General features: G+C 45.2%; 1 protein-coding gene across 1 annotated transcript in view; it reads right to left on the bottom strand.

Moving 5' to 3' along the window:
• Nucleotides 1-5,737: 5,737 nt before the first annotated feature.
• LOC121689834 (myozenin-2-like) overlaps nucleotides 5,738-12,500 on the bottom strand; it is a 19,877-nt gene continuing 13,114 nt past the window's right edge. Inside the window, exons 5-6 of the mRNA XM_042070071.1 lie at nucleotides 12,318-12,500; nucleotides 5,738-6,265 (exon numbers count right to left, since the gene is read on the bottom strand). The exon at nucleotides 12,318-12,500 is cut by the window's right edge and continues 1 nt beyond it. Coding sequence (XP_041926005.1) covers nucleotides 6,007-6,265; nucleotides 12,318-12,500 — 442 coding nt within the window. The 3' untranslated portion in view covers nucleotides 5,738-6,006. The remainder of the gene's footprint in view (nucleotides 6,266-12,317) is intronic.

Below are 12,500 nucleotides of genomic sequence, written 5' to 3'. Positions count from 1 at the left end.
GAAAACCCTTGACGGAAGATGCAAAGAAAAGGAAAAGAGCTTCAGGCCGAGCAAGGGGGAGTTTCGTAGAGAAAAAGCATCAGGCTTGCCTGGTGTCCCTTTAACTGCTGTTTATTGGGCGTTCCAGTGTTTCGGCTCAGATGTCCCTCAGCGACCGCATTGCGACCTCCAACGTCTCGCTTTAATGACAGCATTTGGCACGTAGGATTGGACGTGATATATCTGTTATTTTGGATGAGATGTCCCAGGTTCATTTCCTGGCAGCAGACACTCTCCATGTGTGCCATGTCAGTGAACATAGGGACACAACCCCCACATTAAGCACCACCGATGGTTTTCTGTGTGCTCAGATACACCTCTCTCTCGATCATCTATTTCTCCTCCATAGTCAGGCTCTGTGGGGGGCACTAAAACTCCCACTGCTCTTACTGGCTCAAAAGCATAGGCAATTGGATGCCTGTCCTCATTGGTGGGTCTATGCCATTCATCCATATCCATTTTGTTGAGTCAGTAAGCTAACTGTGAGGCTATGACAGCCGATATGTAAACAGCATAGAATGTTGTACCAACCATTCTTGTGATGTCATCATTTTCTAAAAACAAAGATGGCAGCGCACAGCTGAAATTAATGCAACTTGTTTGTGCTTTATTCTGAGTAACGGGTCATATTTCTGACTTTATTTGTATTCATGGTATATTTAAATATGTACCTAGTGCTATAAACATCTATTTTATTTGACTGCTTCATTTCCACTTTAAGGAATATTCTCTCTCACACTAACTTTTGTCTCTTTACATCTCCCTCCCTCCCTCTCTCTTATTACTGACACACACACACACACACACACATTTAGTTTATCTTCCTTCCCCCTACACATTTGGTTACATATATTTGTTATCTTTGATTACTTTAAAAAAAACACCTTTCGGTTCACCTTAATTCTGCCTCCATTTTATGTTATGGTTAAGAGCCAGCCATAACACCGACCGACAAGTAAAGCAGCAGATGATTGGCTGGGGCTGCCCAATCAACAGGTAACGCAGCAGATGATTGGCTGGGGCAGAGATTCACTGTCCCTTTCACTGTCTTCTGTTGCCTGGGAGTGTGTGTGTGTGTGAGGATAGGGGAGGGATAGGGGATGCTGCTTGTGTGTGTTTGTGTGTGTGTGTGTGTGTGTGTGTGTGTGTGTGAGAGAGAGAGAGAGAGAGAGAGTGGATAGGGGAGTGTGTGCATGTGTACGAGTGTGTGTGCGCACGCACTGGTCCTGATGATCTGCATTGTGGGTGCATTGGGCTAGAGTGTGTGTGTGTACAGTATGTGTATATGTGTGTGTATGTGTGTGTGTGTGTGTGTGTGTGTGTGTGTGTGTGTGTGTGCGCGCATATGCTGTGACCCTGTGTGAATTTGTGTGTGTTTCCGCAGCATGCACGCTCAGCCCTGTAAGCATGCATGTGTGTGTGTGTGTGTGTGTATGTGTGTCTGTATACATGTGTGTGTGCGCGTGAGTGTGTGTGTGTCTGTATACATCTGTGTGTACATGTGTGTGTGTGTGAATGTGTGAGTGTGTGTGTTTGTGTGTGAATGTGTGTGTGAGTGTGAATGTGTGTGAGTGTGTGTGCGCGCATATGCTGTGACCCTGTGTGAATTTGTGTGTGTTTCCGCAGCATGCACGCTCAGCCCTGTAAGCATGCATGTGTGTGTGTGTATGTGTGTCTGTATACATGTGTGTGTGCGCGTGAGTGTGTGTGTGTCTGTATACATCTGTGTGTACGTGTGTGTGTGTGTGAATGTGTGAGTGTGTGTGTTTGTGTGTGTATGTGTGTGTGTGAGTGTGTGTGAGTGTGTGTGTGTGTGTGTGTGTGTGTGTGTGTGTGTGTGTGAGTGTGTGAGTGTGAGTGTGTGTGTGTGTGTGTGTGTGTAAGTACTGGTGAGGGGGCAGTGCAGATAAGAGGGCGCAGCACTAACTGGACTCTGGAGGATGTTTTCATGCAAACAAGCAGAGCCACAGAGCGCGTCCACCGGGGTTCATCAGTACGACACACACTGTTTACCTCCTACCTGCACACCTGCTCATGTGTGTGTGTGTCTGTGTGTGTGTGTGTGTGTGTGTGTGTGATGTTCTTCCATTGTGTGTATCTGTTCTTAAGGCTCTCCTGAGCTGCTCTCTCTTGATGCAGGCGGATCCCTTGTTACGTCTGAATCACTTCCTTGTTAGTGGTTGCTGAGTTTTACTCGTTAACAAGTGTTTCATTAGTTGTTGAATATTAGTAGGACTACTCTGGGTTTGAAGACCTGGCTAGTTAATGACACTAGTGGATGTAGCACTAAGAGCTGGCTAGTTAATGACACTAGTGGAGTTAATGACACTAGTGGATGTACAGTGATGAAGAACAGCAAGGTGACTGGCTGCACATCAGTCTTGAATTTTGCACCTGGTTAAGAGAGCGATTTTCTGCCTGCTTAATGGCTGAAGAGAGCAATTTTGCACCTGCTTAATGGCTTAAGAGAGCGATGTTCTTTGACATAGCAAAGTTGCATCCAAAAGCTATGGTACATGCATAGGTTGGTCCTAAATGAACCTGTCCGCTTGTTATCATCAAGAGACATACGCTGTTGTTAAACCAGAGGTCCCCTTTAAGAGACTTATGTTGTTGCTAAACCAGAGGTCCCCTTTAAGAGACATGTTGTTGTTAAACCAGAGGTCCCCTTTAAGAGACTTATGTTGTTGTTAAACCAGAGGTCCCCTTTAAGAGACTTATGTTGTTGCTAAACCAGAGGTCCCCTTTAAGAGACTTATGTTGTTGCTAAACCAGAGGTCCCCTTTAAGAGACTTATGTTGTTGTTAAACCAGAGGTCCCCTTTAAGAGACATGTTGTTGTTAAACCAGAGGTCCCCTTTAAGAGACTTATGTTGTTGTTAAACCAGAGGTCCCCTTTAAGAGACTTATGTTGTTGTTGCTAAACCAGAGGTCCCCTTTAAGAGACATGTTGTTGTTAAACCAGAGGTCCCCTTTAAGAGACATGTTGTTGCTAGGCACTGCAGTGTTGTTCTAACACCTTTTCCCCCATTTCACTTTCTCCTCCTTCTTCTTCTTCTACAATGATCTCTTTAGAGACTTGGACTAATACTTACATTTTTGCAGGGTGTGTAAAACATAACACTTGTACTGAGTAGACTGCTGAGGGAGGTTCATGTTGGGTAAGTCGTCATGGCAACACAGGGCTCAGTGGGTGGAGGTGCATTTTTCCCTATTCTAGTGCCCCTGGGACCCCGCCCTTGGTCACCACGGGGTAGCTGTTATCTCAGAAAAGCCTGCACCACACCGCCAGGGGCAAACCCCTCCTCACTTCTACCCCTCCACACTTCTACCCCTCCTCACTTCTACTCCTTCACACTTCTACCCCTCTACACTTCTGCCCTTTACACTTCTGCTCTGCCCCTCCTCACTTCTACCCCTCTACACTTCTACCCCTCTACACTTCTACCCCTCTACACGTCTGCCCCTCTACACTTTTACCCTCTACACTTCTGCCCTCTACACTTCTGCTCTGCCCCTCCTCACTTCTACCCCTCTACACTTCTGCCCTCTACACTTCTGCCCTCTACACTTCTGCTCTGCCCCTCCTCACTTCTACCCCTCTACACTTCTGCCCTCTACACTTCTGCCCTCTACACTTCTGCTCTGCCCCTCCTCACTTCTACCCCTCTACACTTCTACCCCTCTACACTTCTGCCCCTCTACACTTCTGCCCTCCTCACTTCTACCCCTCTACACTTCTGCCCTCTACACTTCTGCCCTCCTCACTTCTGCTATGCCCCTCCATTCTTCTGCCCCTCCATGCTTCCTCTTGCCCCACTGAGACCAAGTACAATGAGATCAGAGAGGCAACACAACCCACCCTGGGTACAGGATACACACACACACACACACACAGAGAACTCTTTCATGTCTGGCTCCTTGCGTGAGGAATTCCGTGTTCAATAAGCAGCTGTGTTCCGGAGCTGGACTGCCGGGCATTCCGACGGAGGCGGAACAGTGGCGAGGAATGCGAAGTGGAGCTGGGGGTCATGTGACGGCCTGAATTGAGGGGTATTTCCTGTCCGAGGCCCGGCCGGTGGCATGTGTCTAGAATAACATTGTAAGTCAGAGAAAGCTTCTTTCTGCGAGGCAGGAAGAACAGAGAACCTTATAAGAGCTGGAACGGCATTCCGGCTTGAACATCTTTCCCTCTGTGACATCACTCTGTCTGGAAAACATTCTGTCTAGAACATCATTCCATCTGTGACATCACTCTGGAAAAAATTCTGTCTAGAACATCATTCCATCTGTGACATCACTCTGTCTGGAAAACATTCTGTCTAGAACATCATTCCATCTGTGACATCACTCTGTCTGGAAAACATTCAGTCTAGAACATCATTCCATCTGTCTGGGACATCACTCCAACTGCTGCATCTTCCATTCCAACACACCTTCTGCAACACTGTGCGTGTGTGTGTGTGAGTTCTGTTCCTCTGTCCCTGTAAGTGTTAAAGGAACATGTTATTGAGCTTCCCCCTGCTAGTGGCATCATTTATTTCTCATATTTTCTACTCTTCACCTGTGCAGGTGTCTGTCTTATTAACCTGAGCTATGTTTCACCTGCACAGGTGTCTGTCTTATTAACCTAAGCTATGTTTCACCTGCACAGGTGTCAGGTGTCTGTCTTATTAACCTGAGGCCTGTCTGCTGCTCAAGATAAAACTGGGTGGTAGCAATCACCTTTTAGTCAGGCTGCATTGCTAAATGGAGTTTATATCGTTCTGTATGTAACGGAGGCGAACTGAGCTAGCGTGCTAGTTGCCCGTGTAAATCCTCACAGCCCTAACCTTAAGAACGCTGAGTTGGAAGCCTGGGCTTTTAGCTCAGTGGTTAGAGCGTTCGACTCCCATGCCGGTGTGTGTGGAGGTGTGCGGGTTTGAGGCCGTGAGTGGCGGAAGAATTACGACCTCGGTTAGATGTATTTTGAGTAAAACACTCAGACATTGAGCCGACTTCTGTCCCCCTTGGCTACAGTCGGTGCGGTCGGCTTTAATTGGGGGCTCGGACTTATTTTAAAATGTTGTTTTCAGTGTACGTTGGTAAAGTGTGACATTGTTACAAGTCAGTGTAGTGTTGCACTGTTCATTCTAGCATTCTAGTTCTTCATCAGATAATGGATTCATACCACACTGGGCTGCATGAATAGGGAGGTGGTTGGTTGCAAGTCCTCTATTCACCGCTTCTTATATGATGAAGGAGGGGATAAGTCTGTGTGTAAGCCAAAGTCTTTGTGTGATTGTGTGTATATATGTGCTTGTGTGTGAGTGTGTGTGTGTCTGGGTGTTTCCTCATCAGACCCAGTGGTTTGTCCCTGAAGTGAAAAACATCGTCACAAATCTTAGTGCTGTCATGGAAACAGATTTGATGTCAGCTTGGAGAGTAACCATGAGGTATGCACAGACTGCACACACAGGTATATTGTCTCTCTCACACACACACACACACACAGACACACAGTGTATGCACTTACAACCTTCCCTCCTCATGTGTGTGTGTGTGTGTGTGTGTGTGTGTGTGTGTGTGTGTGTGCATGCACACATTTGTGCATCACATACATTTAAAAGCATTTATCAACTAACATAAATGAGGATGAACCCAGTGATGCTTAAAAACCAGAGAGAAAAACAGACATAAGAGTGAAACACACACAAATGTCTGGCTTGGCGTTTAATTTGGGCTTAGAAAACGATCAATTCAAGTGTTGGACACAGAAAGTGCTGGTCTTCACACACATCTATGTACAGGAAGCTCACGCGCGGCAGCGCCCAGGCCAGTGCTCAGGCTAGCCCTGCGGAGGGCTACCTTTAGCATGCGTCAGCTGGGGCGCAGGGGCGCAACACACTGCCACCTGGTGGCTGGCAGAGGTCACTGCACCCTTGAGAGACAGGAGCAGGCACACACACTCTCGGTGTGTGCGAGGGCCTTAGAGGTCGTCGGACTCGGGGATGTCGAACGGGGGAGCGGCGGCGTCCTCGATGTCCAGAGAAACTCTGGGCAGCACCAGTGGCTCTCCGTCGGAGATCCAGCCCAGCGCGGTGCGGTTGAAGGTGGGCCGCAGGGTGATGGTCTCCGCGGGCACCACGGGGGGCACAGGGCTCATGCCACCGCTCGACACACCGCTTTTGGGCACAGGGACGGGCAGCTTGGCAGCGCGGTCAAAACCCCCAAATGGTATGGCAACACTGAGACATGAAAGCACAAGGGTCATGTGATTAGTGAGTGGTAGAGTCATGTGATTGGTGATTGTTCGAGTCATGTGATTGGTGGGTGGTAGAGTCATGTGATTGATGAGTCATGTGATTGGTGGGTGGTAGAATCATGTGATTGGTGGGTGGTAGAGTCATGTGATTAGTGAATGGTAGAGTCATGTGATTGAGAGGTAGACCCTAATGGTCTGTCAGCTTATAGCTCTGGTGCTGGATGGCTAATCTCTGCTTTACTCTTTCTAGTCTCAACAGATATTGCTGCTCACCAGAAACCTGTGGGAGACCTTGAATGGACCAAACCTTACAATATAAAAATGTTAAAACTCTACATAGATCTGGCCCACTTACGTCGGCTCTGCTCAACTTTGTTCTTTTTGTCAAACTCTATCCAACTCTACTAAACTCTATCTAACTCTACTAAACTCTATCTAACTCTATTAAAGTCTATCCAGCTGTACTAAACTCTGTCTAACCAAATAATATTCAACTCTACCAAATCAAACTCTTCTCAACCAAACTCTAGCAAACCCTATTCAGGTTGAACCAATATTATCCAGTTTGTAACCAACTTCAACCAAACTGTAACCAACTTCATCTAGCTCTACCAACCCAACAACACCCATGTCTTCATCCAGCTCTACCAAGCCGACAACACTAATGTCTTCATCCAGCTTTACCAACCCAACAACACCCATGTCTTCATCCAGCTTTACCAACCCAACAACACCCATGTCTTCATCCAGCTCTACCAAGCCGACAACACTAATGTCTTCTCAACTTTCCTAAGCTCTAACACAACTCTTCCCCACCCTTCCTAACTCTCTGCAACTCGGCATATATGTATGTATACATACATACATATATGCATATTGTTGGATTCTCTGGTTGTTGCGTTGTGTTTTAGTTCTAATGTCTGTATTGAAGATGGTCAATAAAGCTTGACGGCTGGATCAGGATCGGTGATTAAGAGAATTTATTGTAGATGGTACAACACTCACTAACCGAGCACAGCACGAGTCTCAAACAGTAAAACTGCACAGAGTCTAACAGGTGTGGTAGTTAGTAGAAGCGGGCTGCTGTTGAGCGTCTTGGCATATATATATATCTTTGGTAAAGTTGCACGCTATTAAGTCATTATTTATTTATTTATTTTTGGACAATGTAGTTGCATCGCGATGATTTTTTTCCTCAACCAGTTGTAATTGTCATACGTGTGTATCAATTTGTAGCCAATGCATGGTTTCACACCGCTCCAACAAACGGCAACAAACTCCAACAAACACCAACACACACCGGCCCACACTGTGTGTGTGTGTGTGTGTGTGTTGGATGGAGACAGCACAGTGTGGACTGTGTTTGTTGGAGCAGTGTGTTTGTGTGTGTGTGTGTGTGTGTGTGTGTGTGTGTTGGATGGAGACAGCACAGTGTGGACTGTGTTTGTTGGAGCAGTGTGTGTGTGTGTGTGTGTGTGTGTGTGTGTGTGTGTTGGATGGAGACAGCACAGTGTGGACTGGCAGTTGGTTTTATGAACATTCTAAAGATAATTTACAACAGCTGCCAACTTTAGAATGTTGGAGTTTGTTGGTGTTTGTTGGAGCAGTGTGCAAGCTTCTTTACATCCCTACCACAACTCTTCCCAACACCACCCAACACCACTCAACTCTCCCCAACTCTTCCCAACTCTTCCCAACACCACTCAACTCTCCCCAACACCACACAACTCTTCCCAACACCACTCAACTCTTACCAAAACCACTCAACTCTTCCCAACACCACTCAACTCTTCCCAAAACCACTCAACTCTTCCCAACACCACTCAACTCTCCCCAACTCTCCCCAACACCACTCAACTCTTCCCAATACCACTCAACTCTCCCCAACACCACTCAACTCTTCCCAAAACCACTCAAAACCACTCAACTCTTCCCAAAACCACTCAACTCTCCCCAACTCTTCCCAACACCACTCAACTCTCCCCAACTCTCCCCAACACCACTCAACTCTTCCCAAAACCACTCAACTCTTCCCAACACCACTCAACTCTTCCCAGGGCTGTACGTTAACTTTTTTTGCAAGTAGCACTGGTGCTATAGAGGTTAAAAGTTTTGTAGCACCAGCCACAAATTCTGTAGCATCGATATAAAACCTCTAAAAACAATCACAAGTAGGGCTCATCAATTAGATAGATAGATAGATAGATAGATAGATAGATAGATAGATAGATAGATATAGATAGATAGATAGATAGATAGATAGATACTTTATTGATCCCCAAGGGGAAATTCAAGGTCTCAGTAGCAAACAGACATCACACACAACATGCACTTACAGCAGAAAGGGTAAATATAAGTATATACACATAACAAAACTCCACTGTAGAGACACAATAGAGACAGTAGAAGATAAGAATTGCAACTGGATTGATAAAAGGTCATGTAGTTGCAAACATCTCACCTACATTGTGTTTGAGATGAACAGAAGAGGAACAGATGTAGAGATGAACAGCTACATTGTGTTTTAGATGAACAAAAGCCATCAGCATGATATGTTATTTGGTTGTTGTGCTTTTGTAAAAACAAAAAACAATCCCTGACAGTTCCATGCAGTTTGACTTTTCTACAGCTCTCAGGAAGACAGGTCATGCCATGGATTTTTTGTTTATTTTATTTTTTGTTTATTTTTCTTTTGTTGGATTTTTTGTTTATTTTATTTTTTGTTTATTTTTCTTTTGATTATTTTTTGTAGCATGTGCGACATATATGTCGCACTGTACAGCATTGGAATTCAGTTAATTTATTTTTGAATAAGTAGAAGAGATATGCTGAAGATTTTATTACACTAAGATTTAATTCACGTTTAGTTCATATTTCTAAGTTTTTAGATTAGAGTAGGCCTACATTCAACCTTATTGCCATTGCACGAGTAAAATACCGTTTTACATCTAACCAGTGGTGCAAATGAGTAGGCTAACTGACATGTCAAACAGTGTACCCAAGATAGCTGAAGGTCTGTGGCTAACGCAGTCGTAATTAAAGTGGTTAAAAGGTTATGTGACGGGCCACTAGTGTATGTATGTATGTATGTGTGTGTGTGCATGTATGTGTGTGTGTGCATGTATGTGTGTGTGTGTGTATGTATGTATGTATGTGTGTGTGTGCATGTATGTGTGTGTGTGTGTGTTGTGACGGGCCACTAGGCCCTATACTCGTTTTCTCTGCTTGTCTTCAGGTGATTGAAGAGCTAACGAGCTGATGCGCTGCACCTGAGGGCAGGTGCTCCCAGTTAAAGGGCTGCTGCATCTCCCCTTAGGAGGGCCATTCTTACTTTGGGTTTTGGACATGCAACACTGCACTCAGACACATTGCAAACACACACACATCCATCCATCCATCCATCCATCCATTACTAATGACTGACTTTGACCCACCTCACACCGTTTGTTTGTTATTTGGTTAGTTTGGTTAATAAATCCATATTTTAGATAAAGGTCCAACCTCTGGACTCCCTCTTTTGTTGTGGCCTTACCCCTAGGTTATAACGAGTGAAATACAAATAAATACAAACGCTATACAAATAAATCTGACTTGACTTGACTTGACTATAACAGTTATTAAAATTAAATGGGTAATTAAAAGGTTTTTTCGGAACCGATCATGTTCTTGTATTATTAAGCACTACTAAGCGAGACTATGTTGTGCATAAAGCATGAAGTGGGCTCATATAGAAGCGAATGTCCCGGTGGACGTTTTTTCTTCGAAGTTTTAGATCTGAATGGTGTTGTTAGGATACTAAATTGTTCGTTTTAAACTGAACTAAAAGTGCAAAGCAACAAGGCGATTGCCACAAACTTCTACCTCTGCTTGCCTAATCTGAATTCACCCCAGCCCGGTCGGAAGATACTTTCACTTTAGGCTAAACAAAGCTATCACTTGTATTCGCGAGGATAATTTGCACGGTGTTGTTTGATTTGGAGTTGGATTGTTTGGATACTAGGCCTATAAACAAGTAGACATGCTTTTTAATCGCTTAGAGTGCAACTACCAAGTTGAAATCAAAGTTGCCTACATCGGTTCCCCTCTCACAGAAGTAGCCTATAGCCTACATACGCACTTCAAACAAACAAACAAGCGTTTCACAGGGAGCCTACACCGAGCGCGTAACCTAACTGAAGCGCTCCGTTCGCAACTCGCAAAAACAGAAGATGGGTCTATTTTTTTTAACGTAGCCTATGCGCCGCTATCACATCTGGTGTAGCCAGTTGCACTGATCACAGTAAAAGGTAATTGCTGTAGCCTCCCTGTCAGTCTCATACATGTGCATTGCATTGCCATAAGCAAAACTGTATTGCACCAGTGCTACATTGACAAATCATCCAGCACAAACTATTTTTTTTGTAGCATGTGCGACATACATGCCCTGACTCTTCCCAACACCACTCAACTCTCCCCAACTCTTCCCAACACCACTCAACTCTCCCCAACTAGGGATCGACCGATATGTTTTTTTCAGGGCCGATACCGATATCAATTATTACCAAAACAGAAGGCCGATAACCGATATGTAAAACCGATATGTCAGTTGTCAAAAAGGGGGGTAGATAGTAAAGGCTATATGCTGCAAAAATTTAATTAAAAATCATTTAATTATGCAAACTTTTCTTTCTTCTTTTGATACACAATTGTCTATCAACTTGCATCACTTTGCAAGTGTAAATCCTGTGTATCATGTTAATCCAAGAGCTGAGTGATAGCAATTATTTTCAGAGTAGGCCTGCACAATGGGCTATGTGCTTGTTAAGGGACCTGTCACAAAGAGGATGCTTTGCCATCGTGTGTGTGAGAGCACGAGAGAGGGAGAGGAAGAGGAAGAGGTGCATGCGTGAAGTGTTACGGTTGAATAGTTTAACAAAACAGTTTTAAAATAGTTCTTAGGCTATTTAAGCATGCAATTTGTATCCATGTGTAGGCTATAAGCTACACTTTTGAGAGCCTAAAAGGCACGTATATAGCCAGCTCATGACGCGATTTTGTTCAGGTCGGATTAAATTACGGTTGGCCCTGGGTGCATGTAGTCTTTTCTGACAGTCCGTTTCAAAAAGGAGCAATTAGACTTTTTGACGTTCGCTATCGCATAATTTAGGACTTGTCTGTACGAGGTGTCCCGTTATTCACAATTAACGAACGAGGCGGAGGCAGAGAACTCCAGACGCGCAGCACCCGAGTTTGTGGGCTAACTAGTAAACAGCATCAGTAACGTGCATCAATCGGGAATTCGCTAAATGAAGGAAGTGGGTGCTTTACTTATTGATCCGGATCAAAGAGACAATAGCTTACAAAGTAGTGTTTTTGTAACTTCAGCGTAGATGATTGTGATTCACTACAACTTCAGCAATGTAGGCTACCTTCCTTACCTTCGAAAAATAGCTCCGTAGGCTACAGCTGAAGCCCAGTCTGCCTCAGTGAGAATCCTAAACTTTGTCTGTGTTCAGTCTTCGATCCTGATTGGCTGCATTCGTGCTAACTAACAAATCAGACGGTGTAGTGGGCGGGACAATGCTCTTGACCACAGAGTAGCAAATGCAGGGAGTCTCCCCAACACCACTCAACTCTCCCCAACACCACTCAACTCTTCCCAACTCTCCTCAATACCACCCAACACCACTCAACTCTTCCCAACACCACTCAACTCTTCCCAATTCCTCACAACACCACTCAACTCTAACCAACTCTCCCCAACACCACCCAACACCACTCATCTCTCCCCAACACCACTCAACTTTCCCCAACACCACTCAACTCTTCCCAACACCACCTAACTCTCCCCAATACCATTCAACTCTTCCCAACTTTCCCCAACACCACTCAACTCTTTCCAACTTTCCCCAACACCACTCAACTCTTCCCAACACCACTCAACTCTTCCCAACTCTTCCCAACTCTCACCCAACTCTAACCCAACTCTTCCCAACCCTTCCCACCTCTAACCCAACTCTTCCCAGCACTCCACTGGCCGTCCATATGAGACCCACCGGTTGAAGCTCTTAAAGCTGGGTGTCTCTGCCTTGAGTTCAGGGTCGGGGATGAGGGGGAGGAACGTCTCGGCCAGAGCAGGGTCGCTGCTAAGTGCTTGTTGCCATGGCGAGTGGTAGGAGCGAGGGATGGATGTGATGTTGAAACGCTCAGTTGGGACGTCTTTCAGGGGACCACCGTAA

This window comes from Alosa sapidissima, chromosome 18, assembly GCF_018492685.1.
Source record: "Alosa sapidissima isolate fAloSap1 chromosome 18, fAloSap1.pri, whole genome shotgun sequence".
NCBI lineage: Eukaryota > Metazoa > Chordata > Actinopteri > Clupeiformes > Clupeidae > Alosa > Alosa sapidissima.
Note: the sequence above shows the minus strand (reverse complement) of the source record. Positions and strands in the feature narration are given on the sequence as shown.